The sequence below is a fragment of the Anas acuta genome, chromosome 4 (assembly GCF_963932015.1).
Source record: "Anas acuta chromosome 4, bAnaAcu1.1, whole genome shotgun sequence".
Classification (NCBI taxonomy): domain Eukaryota; kingdom Metazoa; phylum Chordata; class Aves; order Anseriformes; family Anatidae; genus Anas; species Anas acuta.
Genome location: NC_088982.1, coordinates 66,589,552 through 66,613,681, shown reverse-complemented (window position 1 = coordinate 66,613,681; position 24,130 = coordinate 66,589,552). Strand labels below are relative to the sequence as shown.

At 41.0% G+C, this 24,130-nt stretch overlaps 1 protein-coding gene across 5 annotated transcripts in view; it reads right to left on the bottom strand.

The window, feature by feature from the left end:
• The window catches only part of GRID2 (glutamate ionotropic receptor delta type subunit 2), a 781,470-nt gene that overhangs the window by 290,312 nt on the left and 467,028 nt on the right, over positions 1–24,130 (bottom strand). For all 5 annotated transcript variants that reach the window (XR_011096421.1, XM_068681714.1, XM_068681715.1 and 2 more), the window contains one exon: positions 14,976–15,260. Coding sequence is in view for 4 of the 5 variants with exons in the window: in XM_068681714.1 (XP_068537815.1) it covers positions 14,976–15,260 (285 nt within the window). In the remaining variant the exon portion in view is untranslated. The remainder of the gene's footprint in view (positions 1–14,975; positions 15,261–24,130) is intronic.

Genomic DNA, 24,130 nt, shown 5'->3' with positions numbered 1-24,130 from the left:
CAAGGCACTTGCTGTTGCTGAGCACTTCGGTTATCTCAAACTTGGTTTACAATCATTAGCTCATCCTCCCTCTGATACCATTTTAGATCTGAGAACATTTTCCTTGCAGTACCCAGATGATAAATTCCATCTGATTCAGCTGTGGCAGTAAAGGTGAATGCACCTGTCATAAATATTCACCGGCTGATTTACACAAAAGACCACTTTATTTGTACAGTTGATGAGAAAAGCCATTGTATAACAAATGGCACTGTTCAAATTCTTATCAAGAAAGCTTTGTAAGTTGAGAGCAGTGATTCTTCCTTACACAATGATGGCTAACATGACAGCAACTATTAATTATGGAAATGCACTGCACACAAGGGAGATGTGCAGCTCTGGCTGGACTCTGACTGTAGCACCACTCTTAAAGCCTTGAACAAAGCATTCACACTGCTGTATTTGTGTTTGTGTTTATTAACATGCTTGAGGTCTAGGCTAAGAAAAACAACAATTTAACATGATGATTCAATAATAATCAATGATAATTCAATAAATTCAATAATAGTCCTTTATCCTACTTTAACAGCAGTTGAATTCCCTCTCATTAGTCAGGTTTTATGTAACTCAGTGAACCTCCAAAGTAAAAGAAACAAAAATAAACAAACAAAAACCAAACACCTACTGTGGTAGTTTTACTCAGATGGGCAGCCAAGCTCCACTACAACTGCTCTCTCACTCCCCCTCCTCAAAGGGAAAGGGGGAGAAAATACGATGCAAAGGGCTCAAGGGCTGAGATAAGGACAGGGAGATCACTCAACAATTATCGTGACAGGCAAAACAGACCCAGAGTAGGGAGATAGTAAGATTTATTGCCTATTAGTAGCAAGCTAGAGAAGAGAGAAACAAAGGAAAGAAGCCAAAAACTCCTTTCCCCCATCCATCCTGTTCTACCTCCTCTCCTTGACTGACACGGGGGAACAGAAAATGGAGGCTGTGGTCAGTCTCTAGCACTTTGTCTCCACCGCTCCTTCATGGTCCCTCTCTGCCCCTGTTCCATGTGGGGTCTCTCCCGTCCTTCCTGAACTGAGCCTGCGGGGGCTGCCCACAGGCAGCAGCTCTTCAAGACCTGCTCCCACACAGCTCTGTACCATGGGGTCCATCCCCCAGGAGCAAACTGCTCCAGCACGGGTCCCCCATGGGTGGGCGGCAGCTCCCCCCAGACCCCTGCTCCTGCGTGGGCTCCTCTCCACAGGCTGCAGCTCCGGCCCGGGGCCTGCTCCTGCGGGGGCTCACCATGGGCCGCAGCCTCCTCCAGGCCACATCCACCTGCTCCACCGGGGGTTCCTCCACAGGCTGCAGCATGAAAATATTCTCTACAGTGATACTCCGTGGGCTGCAGGGAGACAACATGCTTCAACATGGTCCTCACCACATACCACAGGGGAACTTCTGCTCCAGCGCCTGCAGCACCTCTCCCCCTCCTTCTTCACTGACCTCCGTGTCTAGACAGCTGTTTCTCACTCCTCTCACTCTCCCAGCTACTGTGTAGCAGCTGATTTTTTTTTTTTTTACATTTTCTTAAATCTGCTCTCACAGAGGTGCAAACAACATCTCTTTTTGGCCCAGCTCTGGCCACTGGTGGGGCCCTTATCTAATGTGGGGCAGCTTCTGGATCCTTCTCACAGAAGCTACCCCTATGGCCCCCTGCTACCAAAACCTTGCCACGTAACCCCCCCACAACACCTACATAGCACTCTCACTGATTTTTATCTGTATTTGGCAACTGAGCACTAGTTCCAACTCATTATAAATACATTTAAGCTCAAATGCCTCATTGCAGGTGGAATACCATTTATATTATTACAATTTTGGGAATATAAGAAGTATAGATTATATTTCTCAGGGAAAACTGAAAATGTATAAATGGTAAGAGGGACTTTCTTCCTCCCTTACTTGCAACTTTCTGCAATTTCACACATGCAAAAAAAAAAAAAAAAAAAGGCATAAAATAAGTTTCAAATTTCTTAATATAATCCAGTTGAGGAAAAAGAAGAAAAATAAACACTGTTTTGGCTTTTCTAAATATATTTCCATATCAAACCATAAGCAGAGCATGTAACACCAATTTTATACTTTGATATGAGCTATTGTGGCACTACTGAAATGTATAGGAAATCTGTATTTTAAAGGATCCTCTGACTACGCCATTCACATTAGTTTCTTTTTGTTTCATGGCATACTTCAATTATTAAAGATTACACTTCAAATAAGAAAAATCAATACAGACAATCTCAAGAAGCCAAACCAATATTGCAGGAGAGATGCTAACTTTTGTAGTTTTCAAATCCTGCAAGACTTAAGTTTCCAACTGTAGTGATGACTGACACAAGATTTTTCATTTGAGTTTCTCAGCTTTATAACTGGGAAGAAAGAAAATAAAAAAAAAAATAAAAAAGGATAAAATAGATAAATAAAATTGAAGCTAGAACTAATCCTTAGGAGTATCAGCTGCTACCTTAGGTTTTTGAAAATAGAACGGGAGCCAGATTGTGATCAACCCTCACTCATGGAGGCTGACAAGCCAATAAATTCTACAGTCACATACTTTTGACTGTATAGCCTGCTTTCTACCTCTTCGATCAAATTCTGTTTGACTACAGTTTGCATTAGCTATTTCCAAAAGGCCTTTTGTAGTTTTCTTTGAGTAAAACATCTTGCAGAGAAATAAATTTTTCCCATCTGTTGCCTCCAAAGATAACAGCTTAGAGCCTAGCGCTGTTTATCTTCAGCATTTACTCTTCTCTTAGAAATTATGCCAAACTTGAAAAATTGTGCTTATATCCTATACAGCTGTACGACACAGCTCTATGCCTAGATACACACCATTATTTAACAGAAATCTATACTTCAGTGTATGATATACTAGCTCTCCCTGTAGGTCCTCAGAACACCTTGTTGGTTTACAGAAGTGTGAGGTACCATACATCTCTGTCCAAGGAGGTGGCAAGGAACAGCGAAGTGACTGACTGTCCTTGCATCCTTTCCTGGTCATAGAATAAGCATGACAGTGTGTGTGATAATCTTACTCAAGACAAATTGTTCTCTGACTGAGCATCAATCTGCTCCTCAATAATTTTTTCAGTTGATTAAAGATTTACACCATGGGCACAGGAATACATTATGAATGGACTGGCAATGTGAGGAACACAAGCCACAATACAGATAAAAATAAGATTTACAAATACTGCAATGAATCATTTCTAGCCTTTTCCATTTTTTCTTGACCGGTTAAAACTGTGTCAGAGAAATTTTCTTTTCAATTTATGAAACCACCTGACTTTTATGACATCATTATGACTAACTCATGCCTCCTTTCTAATGGTGGTATAATTTCTTCAACATGCAAAATACTCTGATCAAGGGGTTCCTCTTTTGAAAACTGCCCACTTACTTAGTCGCCAAAATATCCACTTTCAAGCTCAATTTGAATACTTTTCAAAGGATACTAAAATTATAAAGTTGAAAGACATTTAGCTAACAGCAGTGGAGAACAGTACAAGAATGAGGTACTCAGAAAGTCTTCCAAATCCAAATAGTATTACAATGTCACTTTTCTTTTTTTTTGAAGCTTGCAGTCTGCACATGCCCAAATGAAATCTCACACATCTGCAAAACCTCTAGGTAACATATCATTTAGAGAGACATTACACAGATATTAGGAAAACATCTACAGTTTGATTTTGAGCTCAACACTGAAATTCTAGAAACAAAAACTTGATCTTCCTTCCTTATTAACACAACACAGAGCTTGACACAGAGTCAAGCCTTTCAGAGTCAGATTTATTCCATCTTAAAGGAAATCAACTTGATCAAATGATAATCCTTTCTTACCTTTCTACATATTCACTCATAGCTCCTTGAATGTGTTTGCCCTACTATTATCAGTATAAAAAACAAGAACATGGCCATTGTTCCACGGCAGAAATATTACAGAGTAATTCAGTTAACTCAAAAGTTAAATAATTTAAGGGACAACTAAAATGCATGTATATATTCAATTTCCAGTGGTATGTCAAACAGCAAAAACAAATTATTACATGAGTTCTCACAAACAGCTGCCAACTTGCAATGTAATCGACACATTACAGTTACATGGATGAAAAACACATGCTCCTTTCCTCTTTATCTGGATGACATAATACATACTAATCCAAAAAAAAAAAAAAGTTCAATAAGAAGCTTGAATTAATTATATGTTTATTGAGGCACAGTGAAGTAAATGAGTACAGGATCTTGGCAAAGAGCCAGATGAGTAATAAACAGTTTTAAGACTGTCTGGAGACAGACTTGAGAATATTATAGTCATCAGGCAGCTGAAAACAGCCTCAGGGTAATTATGAGCATTTGCAATCGATTAAGGAGAGTGTGATTCTTTTATGAATCTTTATTAAACTTGCATTAAAACTTTAAATGATTTGAAAATGTTATGGTTCCAAGCACATCTTTGTCTGTGGTCATCATTTATTTCTTTCTGGAAAATGTTTATGCAGGCAAGTGACAATGAAATTATTTGCTTTATAGGTTCTCAAAGGAGATGCTTGGAATCCAGATCCCATACCTGCCGGTGGACTTCAGCTCAGAATACCATCCTTTTAACAACCTTCTCTTCACCCAGCTCAGCCTTCCCCGTTCTTTTTTCAGGATCTTTAAAGAATTGTACTCCCATACTATCTCATTGCACACAATTTAATATATTAGACTGGAATCAACCATCCTGCTTGGGCAGGGTTGGGGGGAATGCTCTCGTTTAAATTCACAGTTTCACAGAGCTCTTTACTAGCATCCTCAGTATTTACAGATCTCACTGTTCTCCTCATTGAGCTTGTTTTCTATTTTGGGACTTTCCCCCAACTCCTCTGTCAGACTGAGCTTGAGACATCTTTTTACTCATGTGAGCAAGCACCTCACTGCTGCCTTCATCCTTCCCCAGCACAAATAGTCTGAATCCCTCACATATGCTGAGAACTAAGAGGATAAATCCATATGGAAGTTTCTGTGAGAGCTTTCTCTAAGTCTTTTCTACTGCTAACCTCCTTCCTTTCCTTCCAGCAGTTTTAAATTATTTCTTCAACCTCCACTTGCTATGGGACTGCCTCTTTTAACCTCCCTCACACAGTAAATCTGCCTCGTAGCAGCCCTATTTTTTTTCTTTGCAGAAGTTAAAATTAAATTACCACCTAAGTGACTGGTAAATATCCAGTGCCAAGTATATGCAGTTAATATGATGTAAATTAACAACAATGCTTGCATACTGAAGGTACGCTGGGTAGAAAAACATAAGGTTAGGCCAGAAATTTGGACAGATAATTGGGGTTTCAAAACTTTTTTTTTTTTTTAATATAAAACACAGAAAGATTTTAAAATATTCTAGGAATATTTTAGGAATATTCTAGGAATTTTAAAATATTTCTAGGAATGACAAGATTGAGTCCCTTTGGGTTAGGATCGGCAGGGACAACAAGGCTAGTGTCCTGGTTGGGGTCTGCTATAGACCGCCGAACCAGGATGAGGAGACGGATGAGGAGTTCTACAGGCAGCTGACAGAAGTTGTGAAATCTTCAGCGCTTGTACTCGTGGGGGACTTCAACTTCCCTGACATATCCTGGAAGCACAACACAGCCCAGAGAAAGCAGTCTAGGAGGTTTCTGGAGAAAGTGGAAGATAGTTTCCTGACGCAGCTGATTAGTGAACCTACCAGGGGTGGTGCCCCGCTAGACCTTCTCTTCACAAACAGAGAAGGACTGGTGGAGGATGTGATTGTCGGGAGCTGTCTTGGGCAGAGTGACCATGAAATGGTACAGTTCACTATTCTTGGCGAGGCCAGGAAGGGAACCAGTAAAACCACTGTACTGGACTTTCGGAGAGCTGACTTTGGGCTGCTCAGGACACTAGTTGGTGGAATCCCTTGGGAGGCGGTTCTGAAGGGCAGAGGGGTCCAGGAAGGCTGGGCGCTCTTCAAGAGGGAAATCCTAATGGCGCAGGAGCGGTCTGTCCCCATGTGCCCAAAGATGAGCCAGCGGGGAAGAAGACCAGCCTGGCTGAACAGAGAACTGTGGCTTGAGCTTAGGAGAAAAAAGAGGGTTTATAATCTTTGGAAAAGTGGACAGGCCACTAGGGAGGACTATAAGGATGTAGCGAGGCTGTGCAGGGACAAAATTAGGAAGGCCAAAGCTCGTCTGGAGCTCAATCTGGCTACTGCCGTTAAAGATAACAAAAAACGCTTTTATAAATACATCAACACAAAAAGGAGGACTAAGGAGAATCTCCATCCTTTACTGGATACGGGGGGAAACTTAGTTACAAGAGATGAGGAAAAGGTGGAGGTACTCAATGCCTTCTTTGCCTCAGTCTTTAGCGGCAATACCGGTTGTTCTCTGGATACCCAGTACCCTGAGCTGGTGGAAGGGGATGGGGAACAGGATGTGGTCCTCACCATCCACGAAGAACTGGTTGGTGACCTGCTACGGCACTTGGATGTGCACAAGTCGATGGGGCCGGATGGGATCCACCCAAGGGTACTGAGAGAACTGGCAGAGGTGCTGGCCAAACCACTATCCATCATTTATCAGCAGTCCTGGCTATCGGGTGAGGTCCCAGCTGACTGGCGGCTAGCGAATGTGACGCCCATCTACAAGAAGGGCCGGAGGGCTGACCCGGGGAACTACAGGCCGGTCAGTTTGACCTCAGTGCCAGGGAAGCTCATGGAGCAGATCCTCTTGGGAGTCATCACGCGGCACTTGAAGGGCCAGCAGGCGATCAGGCCCAGTCAGCATGGGTTTATGGAAGGCAGATCCTGCTTGATGAACCTGATCTCCTTCTATGACAAAGTGACGCGCTGGGTGGACAAGGGAAAGGCTGTGGATGTGGTCTACCTTGACTTCAGCAAGGCTTTTGACACCGTCTCCCACAGCATTCTCCTCAAGAAACTGGCTGCTCTTGGCTTGGACTGGCGCACGCTTCGTTGGGTTAGAAACTGGCTGGATAGCCGGGCCCAAAGAGTCGTGGTAAATGGAGTCAAGTCCAGTTGGAGGCCGGTCACTAGTGGCGTCCCCCAGGGCTTGGTACTGGGGCCGGTCCTCTTCAACATCTTCATCAATGATCTGGACGATGGCATTGAGTGCACCCTCAGTAAGTTTGCAGATGACACCAAGTTAGGTGCGTGTGTCGATCTGCTCGAGGGTATGAAGGCTCTGCAGGAGGATCTGGATAGGCTGCACTGATGGGCTGAGGTCAACTGCATGAAGTTCAACAAGGCCAAGTGCCGGGTCCTGCACCTGGGGCGCAATAACCCCAAGCAGATCTACAGGCTGGGAGATGAGTGGTTGGAGAGCTGCCAGGCAGAGAAGGACCTGGGAGTGATGGTGGACAGTCAGCTGAATATGAGCCAGCAGTGTGCTCAGGTGGCCAAGAAGGCCAACGGCATCCTGGCTTGTATCAGAAACAGCGTGACCAGCAGGGCTAGGGAGGTGATCGTCCCCCTGTACTCGGCTCTGGTGAGGCCGCACCTCGAGTACTGTGTTCAGTTTTGGGCCCCTCGCTACAAGAAGGACATGGAGGTGCTTGAGCGGGTCCAAAGAAGGGCGACGAAGCTGGTGAGGGGCCTGGAGAACAAGTCCTACGAGGAGCGGCTGAGGGAGCTGGGCTTGTTCAGCCTGGAAAAAAGGAGGCTCAGGGGCGACCTTATCGCTCTCTACAGATACCTTAAAGGAGGTTGTAGCGAGGTGGGGGTTGGCCTGTTCTCCCACGTGCCTGGTGACAGGACGAGGGGGAACGGGCTAAAGTTGCGCCAGGGGAGTTTTAGGTTAGATGTTAGGAAGAGCTTCTTTACTGAAAGGGTTGTGAGGCATTGGAACAGGCTGCCCAGGGAGGTGGTGGAGTCACCATCCCTGGAAGTCTTCAAAAGACGTTTAGATGTAGAGCTTAGGGATATGGTTTAGTGGGGACTGTTAGTGTTAGGTTAGAGGTTGGACTCGATGATCTTGAGGTCTCTTCCAACCTAGAAATTCTGTGATTCTGTGATATTACTACCATTACAATAAAAGAGAATAGGAAATAAGGCAACATTAATTCCAAAGAAACAATCTTATTCCCCTAACCTTTCTAGATAAAGGGCAGAATCTTTCTATCTGCTTTGGCACCAACAAAACATTAAAAATAAATGTTTTCAAACAGCTAGACTTTCTCACTTTTATCTTAGAAATGCAGAGATACCTACACTGTAAATTGCACAAAATCCACAATTATGTTCTTGCAGCGACTGTCTTTTTTTTTTTTTCTTTTCATAAAAAAGTTACTACTACAGGAAAGTATCTATGTATTCCTGGAATATACAGTGAGCTGTGAACTGCCTGAAGAGAAAGACATGAACTGAAAAAGCTTGCCCCTTGTTGATACACCACAGAGATTTAATACATTATTAAATAAGTAAACAATTCAACCATGTTCTGGTATTCTAGGTAAATTACTCTGCTCATATAGCCTGGGTGCTCACATTCAGATCTCAAACAATTATTTAATTTGTTTCCCTCTGTGATTTAATACCTTCAAGGTATAAGAGTCTTTTTCGGGTTAATATTTAGGAACTGGCCATAGCAGATGCATGCCTGTAGCGAGCCAGGATTTGTATTATTTGCTGTTACAAACTCAATTTGGACTTGAAACTATAAAGATGTAATAACTTGGTTAAGCTTGATCAAAATATTTACAGATGTCAGTGGCTCTTCTCACAAATCTAAACTTAGTGATTTCCAGAGGTATAAGTTATACATTTACATTATCTGGTCTGAAAGTGCCTTTACTGAAAAGGCTGTTGATGGTCACAGGGACAAGTCCAGAGGCTTAGTGTCTCTGCCCATTCCCTACATTTGAAAGAGGGAGATGCAGAGCTACCTTCTGTAGGTGATCCTACCACTTGAAATGAGCAGTAAGTACTAAAAGAATAGAAGCTAATATGGATGCTTAAACGTATTATCCCTTCATTTGTTACTGACAAGACACTATATATACAAAGCCTTTATTAAAATCTTTTAGTGAACTTAACTATGTAAAGCAGAAAAATACTTATTTTTACTGTTATCAAGTGTGTGTGTGTGTGTGTGTGTGTTTAAATAGCCAACCTAACTACAATTTTACCTGAAAAAATACCTATCAGTTAAAAAATTAGATGTCAGTTATTCCAGAAATACATTTCTGCATGCTTTCTTTAACATCCAGCTGCCTATGAGTTACTGAAATAATTGTTTCCTCCAAAGACTGACTTTCTCTCTTGGTAAAGGCACTTCAAGTGTACTTGAATCTTCTAGCATTTAGCTGGAAGAAGCGTTAAAATGTTAAAACTGAATATACTTGTCTACTGCTATTCAAAAAGAATCTGGCATTTTTACAAAAGGATAACATCCAGCAAATAACTCTCTGCCCTGCAGAAAGACACATTTCCAGCTATAAATAATACTCTAACTCCCTGATAGTGAAAAAGAATCTAGGATAGACTGCAAGATAAAAATCAAAAGCAATTCAATTCATAGGATTAAGAATCTACAATATTTATATATTGACCCACAAACCAGCCACTTTTAAAGGTGCAAGGGATCTGGTTTATCACAGTTACTTACTTTGGACATGAGCATAATTTTACTCTAGGAAAATTTACTGTAAATATAAAACATTTTTTTCACATATTAAAAATATTACTGGAAATTGTTTCAGCAATACAACTAATGTATTTGGTAATAAATTGTTAAATTGAATCACTGAGAAATGATTTCTTAATGGAACTCTTCTTGTTGCCAGAACCAAGCCAACAGCACGTTTATATTTTCTAACTTACAAAAACGTAGGGACAATAGGAAAATTTAAAGGTTTAACACATCAAAATCTATATTCCCATTACTTCTCAAGTGCTATTTAGTGCTATGGAGACATCATTTAATGTTACGCTTTCTGCCTTGAAAAGGAAAGATCACTATATGCAAAAAAACAACTGGGGCAAGAAATAGGTCTGTTTGCACAAGTGTCAGTTCTGCAGAGGACTGAATGATATATTTAGCTCTAAATAAATGAACAATATCTTCCTTATTATAAGATTTGAATTTAATCCTAATGCAAGTGTTGGTCTCCCACCTACTTTAATATTTAATACTAAATGTTACATTAAAATGTCTAATATAAACTGTTGCAAGCAGTTGAAGGGAGCAAAGCTTCCATCCTGCATTGAAGTCTAGGTCTGTATGAGCTGAAAGATGAAAAATCAGACATCGCAGTAGATCCTTCTCAGGCAAGTTGAGGAATGAGACTGGTGGCTTCTGCAAGGAATTGCAACCACACTTTGCTGTGCTGACATATTGACCACTGGGGATGCTTCACCCCCAGGGCCTCTGTCCTGCATGCCTAGTCTTGATTTCTTTCTAAAACAGGCACAGAAGCCAATGTTTCCTTACCCAAGCTCTTTCAGGGTTCTTGGACCAACTCGCTTTTATAAAGCCTAAACTGATCCTGGGCTTGCTTATTTTTTTATATGTTTATGTTTAGTATTTCATATCTACAGACCCATCCCAACAACTTACTTTCTTAAACATCGCAGTCACCAAATAATTAGGGTTGGATGGGATTTCAGAAGGTCATGTAGTCCAACCTCCTGATCAAAGCAGAGTGAACACTGAACTCAGAAGTCTCCGCTCTATAATCCATTAACAAGTGATCCCACCTACTCATTTTATGCCCTTGCTTTCCATATCAACCATTGTGCAAGCCCCTCTTTGGCCAGTATAGAACTTGGGAAGAAAAACTGTGTCCTGCTAACATACTGGAAATGCTTTGAATATATCAGTAAAATAGCAGGAAAAGGGGAGAAAGTGACACAATTTGTTAAGATTTATAATAAGCTCCTAGCAAGATTGCTCACTAGGGACTGCTATGAAAATACTGTCATCACAGGTATGAGGGAAAACTACTGCCATAGATCAAAAACTGGCTAGCAGAATTAAGAACAGGTGAAATACTATGTCAAGCCTAATGATTTCACCTGAAACAGAGTGGTGAGGAATTAGAGAGACATTACAGTATCAGAAAGAAGGAGACAGAGAACAAGTCTCATAGAAATGAGAATAACAAGAGGCCTTGAGTTAGAGATGGTAATCTGAAACTTCTGCTCTCTTGTTCCTTATTAAAAGGGGAGGAGGAGATATTCATTGAAATAGCAGTGTAAGAATGTATAAAGAGACTGAAGGAAGTGTAATGAGAATATAGAAACTGCTTGTTGCCTTAGGATGGCTTTTCAAATCAGGGAGTTAGCACAATTTAAAAAAAAAAAAAAAAAAAAACATTTCCCTTTGCACAGATAACAACCCTACATAGAGTTACACATTAAATTAAAACAAATTGTATTTAATATCTTTCTATTCACAGTATTGGATCCCAACTACAAAAAAAAAAAAAAAAAAGTCCATGAAAAACAAAAGCGAGAAAAAAACAACAGACCCCACAAATAATTGGAGAGGGACAGCAGACTGCCTAGTATATACTAAATATAGATTTTTTTTCGCACCTTTTCCTGATGCACATGACAGTAGTCCCTAATTAGAGTCAGTTTACCAATCTGTCTAGTCTGACACTGAGGCGATCGGCTCTGGGGCAGACACGCTCTGCAGTGGGGAGCAGGGGATCGTGGTGGGCAGGGGGTTCCCTGCATCACGGCAGCTGAGGGAGCCGCCAGGACCCAGCAGCCCTCACGAGGGTGTCTGACAAAGTGTGGGCAGAGCCAGGAGCACCCCCATCTGTCTTACAAAGGCAGCCCCTGGGGAGCATGAGCAATCAGGAGGTCAGCACAGCAGTGTGTGCAGGAAGGATGCTGAAGCTTGGCCAGCTTGACTAGGGGGCGATGGTATCCACCTGGCAGAAGGCCATGGCCTCCAGGAGCTCAGCTCCCACCACAGCCAATGCAGCCTCTCAGAGCTCTGGGGGAACATGCTGCTACTGAGGTGCCCAGCTGCTGGGTGTGCATCAATTATTTTTCAATGGTCACGGGAATACAGAGGGGTCCCAGTTAACTAGAAGTGGGCAAGTGTAGTCCCAATTTTCAAGAAGAGCAAAAAGGAAGATCCCGGCAATTACAGGCCTGTCAGTCTCACTTCAGTGCCTGGTAAAATCATGGAGATGATTTTAGGACGTATTGAAAAACACAGGACAATGCAGTCATTGGTCAGAGCCAACATGGGTTCATGAGGGTAAGGTCATGCCTAACAAGCTTAATTTCCTTCTACAGCAAAATCACCCAGCTAGCTACCTGACCAAAGGAAGGCAGTCAGTGTAATCTTTCTGGATTTCAGTAAAGCTTCTGATACTATCTCTCACACTATCCTTCTGGACAAAATGAGCAGAATACAGTTAGATAAAAGCATAATAAGATGGGTGAACAATTGGCTGACAGGTTTAGCCCAGAGGGTTCTTGTAAATGGGGTTACATCAGGCTGGTGACCTGTCACTACAGGGGTTCCCTAGTGCTCCATTTCAGGACCAGTCCTCTTCAATGTTTTCATAAACAATTTGAATGAAGGACTTGAAGGCTTTTTTGAGCCAGTTTGCAGATGATACCAAATTGGGGGAAGCTGTTGATGCTGTCAAGGGTGGTGAGGCCTTGCTCAGAGATCTGGACAAATTAGAGAGCTGGGCAATCAACAACAATATGAAGTTTATCAACAGCAAGTGCTGAATTCTGCACCTGGGAAGGGGCAACCCTGGCTATACATACATACTGGGCAACAAGATTCTGGGAGCAGCCCTGAAGAAAAGGATCTGGGGGTTCTGGTCAACAGCAAGCTGACCATGAGCCAGCAGCGTGCCTTGGTGGCCAGCAGGGCCACCCTAGGGTGCATCAAGAATGGCATTGCTAGTTGGTCAAGGGAAGGGACTGTCCCACTCTGCTCTGTGCTGGCATGGCTTCACCTTGAGAACTCTGTGCAGTTTGGGGCACCACAGTATAAGAAAGATATTAAGCTGTTGGAAAGCATCCAAAGGAGGGCAACAAAGACAGTAAAGGGTCTAGAGGGGAAGATGTATGAGGAAGTCGATTGGATTGTTCAGCCTAGTGAAGAGGAGACTGAGGGGTGGCTTCAAGGTGGCCTGCAGCTCCCTCATGAGGGTATGGAGGGGCAGGCACTGAGCTCTGCTCTCAGGTGACCAGCAACAGGACCCGAGGGAACAGCTTGAAACTGCAACAGGGGAGGTTCAGACTGGATATCAAGAAAAGGTGCTTCACTGAGAGGGTGGTAAGACACTGTAACAAGCTCCCCAGGTAAGTGATCGCAGCACCAAGTCCGCTGGAGTTCAAGAAGCATTTGGACAGTGCTCTCAGATACATGGTCTGACTTTTGGGTGGTCCTCTGGGGACTCAGGAGTTGGACTTGATGATCCATGTGGATCCCTTCCAACTCAGATATTCTATGATTCTATCACCACAGCATTACTTGTAGCCTATTAAAGTCAGAAAAGCATAGAAGATGGTGGGAAAACTTACTATTCCTCTCATGTCACATCTGGGGAAGATGCATCACTAAATTAGCTACTGGTCTGAAACTTATTCCTTGCAGGCAGACATTTGCATTACAGAACACAAACCATAACAGGATTTGTACCCAGAATAACATGGGTCTGAACTGCATTCTCAAATTAAAAAGAATGAAACTTAAGTAATTTAAAACTAGTGTTTATGAATACAGTTATTAAAAAAAAAATCATTAAAGTTTGATTTTTAAAACAAATACATGCAAAAATATATCTTTTATTTGGCATGACTATGGTCTTCTTCAAAGACACACTGGTACTTAGATGCATAAAACAAAAATACTCTCTTCTGCAAGCTTTTTGCGTTATGTGCATGTTCCTGATCTACGGATGGTCCTTTTAGGTGCTGCTTTGTTATAAATAGGAATTCTCCTATTCATCATTTTTTATATTTCTAATTTAAGAATTTATTATGTAGCCAAGGAACAAAATTCAATAACACCTGACCTGAACGAACCAGTTATTATGCACTGCAAATCGCTGAAGTGAGCTTTTTTCGACAACTTGAAGATTTAACTTTGAAAATAAAGTTTTGAAATGTTCATCCAAACAAGTCATGATTACTTATGAATAATGGATGTGTCTGAAGAAAACCAGTCTGGTTTCAAAGCAATTTTCCCTAGAAAAAGATCATAAAATTAGTTAGATAACACATCTATTCTACAGCAATCTGTCTAGCTCTCCTCTCAGCAATAGAAGATATTTGGACTGAACTTGGCTGAATCACCAAGCTGGATGGCACAGTCTAACTTGTGATGCCATCGTCTGTGTCTCACTTACTCTATTACATAGCCACTGTCAATTCAGCACATTCCAGGAATACTGAATGCACTTAAAAAAAGAAGGAACATGGTCTTCTCCAGCCCTCCTCTACATGCGCTTCACTCTACAGAAGTTCTCTCTACAAGTTTCACATTTAGAAATAGCAGCTTGTTCTTGCTGAGGTCTCTGTCCTACATTCACTGCTGCCTCAGCTTCTGACCATCAAATGTAAGCCTATATAACACAAGAGATTTCCACACAGGAAATAACCGTACAGAACGTAAAATCTTACATGTTACCTCTTGAACTGTCACCTTGTATTTCCATATACTCCAAAAAAACAAGAAAACATGCTAAATTTTTTACACTTTGAACACCAGCAGAAGAGAAAGCCAGGTAAGCTCTGCATTTATCAGCTAACTCTAACAAAGAAGTCATCAAATAAACTTGTAAACACTGATAGATTTTAGAAATAGATTTCTCTGAGGTAATGTGAAATGCTGAGAGAACCATAAATGTTTAGAAGCAAAACATTCTAGTAGAAGACAAAGATGTAGTGTGACTGCTTTCCGTGGTATTATGGATTTGACAGAAATTGCCCGGGTAATACTTACCATAGTCATTATCATAAAAAATGATGAATTTCTGCCAGGCATATTCTGTGATCACTCTCAAGATGACATCATTCAAGTAGACAGGAGGGCGGACAGATAGCGTGTAGTCATCATTACGGTTGCTTCTGGTGAGCCCGCAGCCGCTCCTTGGTGTTCCTGCCGTCGAGCGCTGGATGAAGAGGTGAGGGATGTGCATGGCATCTGCCAGTGACTGCAGGGATCCCGCTGATGTGCAGCCAATGGAGCTCACAAGGGCCAGGATGCCTTGGTTCATCAAGTCACAGGCTGCAAGAAAACACAGAGGTATTCAAGATGATGAGAGCAGTTCAGTGCATAGGGCCTATTTTTGCTGCTGAAACACAGACACTGGGCAGTTTTAACCAAGTGAAACACGGATAAAATTTTGTGCACTGAGTAATTCACTAAAGTCATGAAGATTTACTATTCACTTTGAACTGTCTTATGGTGAAAGCTGAAAGAGCGCCCTGTTTACCTTGCCCAGAAATGATTTCTCTCTTCAAAATGGGACCTACCCTGGACCTTCTGAGGAACATTAAGAACAAATTACAGCTGCTGAATTAACATGGCTTCCCAAGGAGATAAGCGCTCTTCTAAGTCTAGTACAACAGCTCCATGAGTAGCATCTTTGCTTTATACAGAGAAAATCTGAAAAATAACAGCCCACCGTTGCTGTCAACTTTTGAAGACAGCTGAATATGATTACATACATTAACTTATCCAAGCAAAACAAGAGTTGCTTTTGGGTTCTAAGAGAAGCAAACAACAATCTTATGTAACTTATCCTTTTGGTATATTGTGCTTTTTTTTTCTTTCCTTAAACAAAAAAGACTAAAACAAAATGCTTTCAAAGTTCGGTGAACAGTATGCACATTCTTTTTACTTCCTTAAGAAAGTCATGGTGTTGCTCGCACAAAAAAGGAGTACCTTGTAACTAATGGTCCAGCTAATGAGGGCTGAGTTGCAAGCAATGTGAAGTACTACACAAATGACAGCCACATTAATACCAGAGGTGTTTATCATGATTAATGTTAATGCAATCAATAAATATCAAAAGAATTAATAATAATTAGGCCTGTAATTTTGAAGCATTACCCGGTGAAACAAAGTACAGTCAAGTGTTTATTTTGGGCTTCTAATAGAACTGAGAGCTTGAATGAGGAAACAACACAAGCTTGTAGCATAATTCCCCAGAGTACACCCAAGGCTAAATTTTGAAATACTCAATTTGCCACTGGCAAAGCTACATGTGTAGTTAACCTGCATTTACACACGGAAATTAAGTAATGGTATGGTAAAGAGTAATATGCATTTACATATGCAAATATAATACAAAACCGTGCAATTGCTTATCTTGTAGGAATATTCTGTGCACACAACAGGTGCAGGCAAAAACAAGAAACCCACATGCAAGAATACATTTCCCTAAAAAGACAAAAATATACTAGCATCAGACCTGTTGTCTCATATCATACGGCTCTTACTCACAGTGAGTAATGTTTTACTCTGCAAATACTGATTGATCACAATAGCAATATTTACAACGTGACAAACAGAATCACAGAATCACAAAATTTCTAGGTTGGAAGAGACCTCAAGATCATCGAGTCCAACCTCTGACCTAACGCTAACAGTCCCCACTAAACCATATCCCTAAGCTCTACATCTAAATGTCCTTTAAAGATTTCCAGGGATGGTGACTCCACCACCTCCCTGGGCAGCCTGTTCCAGTGTCTAACAACCCTTTCGGTAAAGAAGTTCTTCCTAACATCCAACCTAAAACTCCCCTGGTGCAACTTAAGCCTATTCCCCCCCGTCCTGTCACCAGGCACGTGGGAGAACAGGCCAACCCCTACCTCGCTACAGCCTCCTTTGAGGTACCTGTAGAGAGCAATAAGGTCGCCCCTGAGCCTCCTTTTCTCCAGGCTGAACAAGCCCAGCTCCCTCAGCCGCTCCTCGTAGGACTTGTTCTCCAGGCCCCTCACCAGCTTCGTCGCCCTTCTCTGGACCCGCTCAAGCACCTCGATGTCCTTCTTGTAGCGAGGGGCCCCAAACTGAACACAGTACTCGAGGTGCGGCCTCACCAGAGCCGAGTACAGGGGGCGATCACCTCTCTAGCCCTGCTGGTCACACTGGTTCTGATACAAGCCAGGATGCCGTTGGCCTTCTTGGCCACCTGAGCACACTGCTGGCTCATATTCAGCCGACTGTCCACCAATACTCCCAGGTATGGTGCTCTGCCTGGCAGCTCTCCAACCTCTCATCTCCCAGCCTGTAGCTCTGCTTGGGGTTATTGCGCCCCAGGTGCAGGACCCGGCACTTGGCCTTGTTGAACTTCATGCAGTTGACCTCAGCCCATCGGTGCAGCCTATCCAGATCCTTCTGCAGAGCCTTCCTACCCTCGAGCAGATCGACACACGCACCTAACTTGGTGTCATCTGCAAACTTACTGAGGGTTCACTCAATGCCCTCGTCCAGATCATCGATGAAGATATAAAAGAGGACCGGCCCCAGCACCGAGCCCTGGGGGACGCCACTAGTGACCGGCCTCCAACTGGACTTGACTCCATTTACCACGACTCTTTGGGCCCGGCTATCCAGCCAGTTTCTAACCCAACGAAGCGTGCGCCAGTCCAAGCCAAGAGCAGCCAGTTTCTTGAGGAGAATGCTGTGGGAGACGGTGTCAAAAGCCTTGCTGAAGTCAAGGTAGACCACATCCACAGCCTTTCCCTCATCCACCCAGTGCGTCACTTTGTCATAGAAGGAGATCAGGTTCGTCAAGCAGGACCTGCCTTTCATAAACCCATGCTGACTGGGCCTGATCGCCTGCTGGGCCTGCAAGTGCTGCGTGACAAACGATTCAACCTGAATGGAGTTACTGCAGTCAGGTTCATGGGGAGCTTGACTTCCTAGCCAAAGGATGGCACTGGAGGCCATGAATGCAGAGGAATACCTTATAAAGCCAGTACATTATTCTAATTAAGATTCAGAGATCTGGAACATGCCATGATTGATTCCCAGGGCATACTGATGCCACTGAGGCTCTGACTGATGAGAACACTTCATGCAGATAAATATGGGAGGACTGGTGTTCTCATAGAGTGGCTTCCAAGTGTTTTGACTTCAGAAAAATTGTTCCTTGGTATATGTTCTGAATATACCACAGCTTTTGGAGCAGCTCCTGGACTTCAGGTTAAAGGTACTAGATTCTAAATACTTACAACCATTAGTTTTCAGAAAGTTTTCAAATTATTATTGGCAACTGGGCAAAAAAATATCAGTGTATCACAAGTTTCTAATACTCAGAACGCCTTTAAACAATCTCTTAAGCTATTCATCTAGTATGCTGTTCATTTACATTCCTCATTATCTGTACTTTCACCAGAGGTAACAGGCTTGTCTAGTTGCATTTATGCAGATCCTGAATCTCTCTCCTGATACAGTTCTCCACAGAGTATTGTAATTTTTAGGTTGCATATCCCAATAAGAATGCTACCACATGAGAGAGAGAGAAACTATTTTTACTGATATTGATCTATCCACTGATAAATACCTGTAGCTACTTATATGTCGATAGATATCCTTACAGCTAGATAGCCATAGATTAAAAAAAAAAACACATCAACACTAGACTTTGCAAAAGCCTACTTTTAGTTCAATGAAAATTTAGAAGGTCCCGATAAATATTTTCAATAAAATATGGAGTATGACCTTCCAGTATCTCAAATACAACATTTAAAAATATACCAGTTGGACCTCATTACAAAAATCACTTGGAAATGTGTACACTTGTGGGCATATTTCAGACTGAGCATAATCAGTGCACTCACAGTACTGTGAAGTGGGAAACATTTTTTTTGTGGAACATGTTATTGAAACGTGAATGGAAAGAAAGCAGCACGGAACATTTAGCTCCACAGGGCCAAATGCTAATACCAGCAAGCAAACCGAATAAAGGCTTAAAATCTTCCCTCTCAACATTGCACCATATTTATTACAATAGCCTCAGGGCTGAAGTCGCCTTTTTGGCTCTTTCTTCCATTAAGTGCTTATAAGCACTGTGTGTGTTGGGTTGGGGCAATATGCACTTAATTATGCTCACAAATGGTCGTATTTCTGTACACTTAGAGACTATCCAATACACAGAGTTAGATGCTAAAAAAAGGGTATCTTGCCAATCAAAACTTTTTGTTTCCTAATACCTCCTTAGAGGTTGTATTTCCAACCTGATGCTTACTCCACTGCCGATACGATCAAGGTGTATTAATCTGCAACCAATTAGAGAAACACAAATATTGCTGGATCTTTTAAGACCTCACCACTCAGGACAGAAAAAAATGTCAAGATCAAATGGGTTTGTACACACTTACATTGCAGGCTTAACACTGAAGGAACACAGAATTAACAACAGTGTTTATTAAATGCTATTGTTTCCTAAGTTATGTCTATGCAGTTGTCCAGACATTAATTCACCTGCATAACCACCAGATAATAGGTGCTATTAAAAAACTGGACCTTCAACAGCTAAAAGAATAAAATGGATCAGATTTTCACACGTTGTGTAGAGATAATATCAGGACTGTCTACAGAATTTAAAGTATTTCTCTATTGCAGATGTACATACACACTCTCTCTTGTATAATAAACACTTGCAAGTACACAGCCTTGTGTTTCACTCTTCAGTTTCTTGTTTACCTCAAAATGCAAAGTTACAGAATTTCCAATAGTGGTGGGCTTATTGCCAGTAAAAAACAAAATAAAATAATAAAAACAAAATAAAATAATAAAAAAATCAGTCTGAGTAAAATCTCTTCTAAGTTAGTTTGGCATGGTGCCTAAAGAAAGAAAGAAATAAAAAATAATAATTTTGTGTTCAGTATGCTATTTTTTAAAATAAAGATCACAGCCAATGCAACTTGAAATAAATAATTTATATCTAGTCTATCAGCTTGTATAAGCTCTTCCAGCAAAGCAGAATTTAAATAGCTATGGTTACAAATGTGTCTTTAAAATGTTTTCTCTCTAAAATGGAAACAATGGTAGAATCTTAAATAACTACCAGTTGCTGTAATTCAGGGAAAAAAAAAAAAAAAAAAGTAACAAAAAAATCTATATATAAAAGCAAGTTTAAAAGGAAACTATTTTGTGCAGGAATAAATAAGAAACACTAAAAAAGGACTGAGATTTAACTCTTGCTATTAATGAGACCATTTTTTTTTTTTACTCATCTTTCACTGTTTTTTCATGATAATAAATCACAACATATCAGCCTCATACACCACAAACTGACAAGCCAGATTGAAAAATTTTGTGGAAGATCTCTAATCTTCAGAGTAAGTCTGTAGAGTGTAACTTTGCTCCCATTTAAATTGCTGGTTAAACAAAAGACATAGCAACTTTTTTTTTCCCCCCTAAATGCTAAATATTGCATGTAAAGCATGGGGGGCCACCCTTTAAGTAATCCAAGATGCATTCTAGGGTCCTTTTCTTTTTTTATAATTTAGAAACTAGGGTAGAACTGATTGACCAAGTACACGGTTACTAACCTAGTATACGTTAAGTGAACAGAATCTAGATCTAAATTCTGTTCTAAATAATAAGTCCTGGTCCATTGGACTTGATTTGCACATCTCAATGTCATTCCCATAGATGGTGTTTTCAATGCTAGCATTGTTTCAGTTTTCTCTGCTTCTGGGTTGTTTCCACGTTTTATAAATGTAGAGCAGTACCTCTAAGCTATTTAGGTGAATGTGAAGCTAGAGAATCAAGACTTTACCTGGTATCTGAGATAGAGAGAGACAGGTTATACTCAGTTTTCCCTGTATATCTGCCCTATGTTCCAGAAGCGCTCTGAAGACTGAAACCAGAAGGGCTCTATTTAAGTGGGAGAAATCAGCTTTCTCTAAACTCCTGCTGAAGGTGAGGACTGCCTTTCCACAGAAACATCTCATCCCCTTCCTACTCTCTATTTTGGAGTCTATAAGATTCACCGCCAGATGGATAATGGTTTACCTGGAAGGATGTTCTGATTATTTTGTTCCCCGTTGCAATGGAACAGCCAGGAATCCACCATGCATTCAGAAATCAGAGAGAAAAATCCAGTCCGTAAGAACCTGAGGTTTTCTCCATACATTACACATGAAGAAAGTACTTACCGATTTATTAATGCATTTTGAAAATTAATCAACCCTACCATCACCCTGACTGTACTAATCCAGATCCAGATTACAATAAACAATTGATTCAAGGGGCAAAATTCAACATCAGGTGACTTGAGCACCTAATAAGCAGACACTAGTCGATCAGAACATCTTTATAGCTTTATACAAGCTACCATTTCTTGTTTACTTTGGGAATAATATTGTGCTGACTGTTCTGCAAATCCTTGCTCAGTTTCAGGATGCAGATGAAGACCAAGGGACCACAGCGTGCAAATTCCTCCTTGCAAAGACTAAGGAATAACGATAAGTCTGGAGTTCTTCCAATAAGATTTTCTCCTCCCCCCAGTAAGAAGCCATGCTAACCATAAAATAGTGTTTTGCCTACCCGTCACCCCTAAAACAGCCTCAAAACATTCATAAATTCATTACAAAAATGGGCTCACCTGAAAAAAAAAAAAAAAAAAGGAAAAAAAAAACAACATAAAAACTTAGAAGTTCAAACAGATAAACTATGGGGCTTTCTGTTTGGTGTTCATAATCTCAGATGCAAGATGTAGGGATAAAATGCAATTGTGGGGCCCATGATCAAGTGAGCCTAGTTTCAAACTTTCATTAAATCTTTTTAGTCACTTTCGGATAGCAATTCTGCTCTTGCAAATTATTCTTCCCTCATAACACAACAGTTCATCCCAGACTTAGAACTGAATTATTTCGCGATGAGTGACAGCACATTTTTAATATATCCTGAAAACTATTCAGAAGGAAATAAGAGTAAGACGTGAGGGAAAAAAAAAAAAAAAAAAAAGCACTATTCTCTAGATCTTAAAGAATATTCTCATCTGCAATGCAGATAAAAGTCTGTCCTTTCTTTCTTCCTATCTTTCCTTCTTTATAGCTATAGAAAACTTTTTCATTTACATTTTATCTGTAAACATTAACCAATCCTCCCCTCCACTACTCAACTTGGAACACTAACGGTGTTTTAAATTCACTTGTAATTAACCTTTAAGGGATTTCAGTTTGTCCTGACTGGAAAACAAACTTGTGTTTAAGTTTTAACAGATGTGCTTCCTAACCCCTGGGGTTTATTTGTTTGTGAAAAATAATCCAAAATTCTGCTAAAGAATAAATTTAAGAGTAAAAAACATTACTAGAAAGAGCATTTGCATCTCTGGTGCACAAAAACACCACAACTCTAGGATGTTTTTGTTAACAAGCCTTTTATGAAATCTTTTTTTTTGGGTCAGATTTCCTTCCTTAAAGAGGCTTTGCCAACTACGGTAACATTAAATCCATCACATTAAAATTTAATAACTCATCTGAGCCTTGAAAAATAAACTAGAAATCTCACAAGTTTGAAGGGAGGTAAGACGTACAGAAATCTTACTTTGACACCATCCTTTGCAGGACACAATGAGAGAACCTGAAGTAAGCGTAGCTTGCAAAAGCCAAATTTCAAAGACTACTAAGTGGAGAACTCAACAATATGTCTCTTTGGACAGAAGTCAAGATTTATTTAACTGTAAGCCAACCTATAGATTTTCTATTAAATTCTAGAGAGACACACACTGAACTTGCCTTGCCAAATTATCACACCAGGCAGAGAAGCAATAGTAAGACTTCTTATAACATTTCTCAAATTTGTTTTCACCTGGCATTCAGCAGTTGCACCCAGGCCCTGGCTGAGAGGAGTGATAGCTCCTCACTCTTTGAGCAGCCCTGAACTACCTGAAAAACATTTTGAAATAGTATTTCAAAGAAGTTACACAGACACAAAACCTTAGCTGAAGAATGGCTTTAGCTTCCATCTCCACTAGCACGTGAAGATGAGTATATTGTAGAAAAATTACCGCTGCTTTTTAGGGTGCCCGTGGTTAAGAAGTGCAAAGAAGCTGCAGTGCTGGCAGCCCTGGCAAGAGGAAGGGATGCCAGCTAGCACTGTTGGAGAGATGATAACAATCAGATGAAGAAGAGGAGAGAAAAGGAGGTGAAACTGATTAAAGCCAGGCAGTGACTTTTACTGGAGAAAGGGTTAGAGAAACAACAAAATCAACATCTTGATCCTGACATCCCAACAAGGATGACTACCTGCAAAGTTAATGTAGCCCACTGAAAAATAAGGAGTGTGTGGTAACTGTGGCCTTAATTGACATGAATGACTCCAAAATTCTCCCTTCTTTGTGTGCCGAACCTTAGCTGACACGAGCCAAACCTCATCTGTTGCTAGCATCCTTGCTCAAACTGTTGCACGAGCACTTTCCATTCATCCGTTACAGAAAATGAAAACTTTTCATTTCATGTGTAACCCTCAGTGGATTATACTTGATTACCTATTTAATGATGAAGCATATATTACTTCAGTCTACCGTGCAACTTCCTCCATCTCTTACTTTGTTCATCTTCACCCTTGCACTGTTGCTCAATCTTTTAATTTTCCTTACCAGCACTGTTTGAGAAGTTATTAAGTAGTGCATAGTGTCTTGATACCCTTTTTAATAGCTAGCTTGCCTGCTGCAGAGCAGAGAATTGCAGCATAGCAGCAATTATATGGAAACAAAAAGACTGAGCCTTAAAGAAGCTTAATATAAAATTAGAGACAATTTTATCAACATATAACATCCCGGTAAGATCACAGGGATTTACTCTAGTTCTGTGTTCTCTGAAAGTCTATGTAAAAGTATTAGAGAAAAAATACCAACAACAAATCACGTTTAAACCTTGGGCATTAGCAATTCTCATTTTATAGACTTGCTCAAAACAAGCCAGGGCAAAATTCTTGTTAAGAGAATAAAACACTGATCTGAAATACCATTTGACAAAAATCACACTTTCCTTGCCACCGATCAGCCAGATTGTCAGGCAAGTTTCCCCTCCAACTCAGATTTAACTTCTTCCTACTTGTTTTTTCTTCCCTGACTACAGAACATACATTTTCATCCTCCCATGGCCTGTTCTCACTCCCTCCTTAGCATCTAC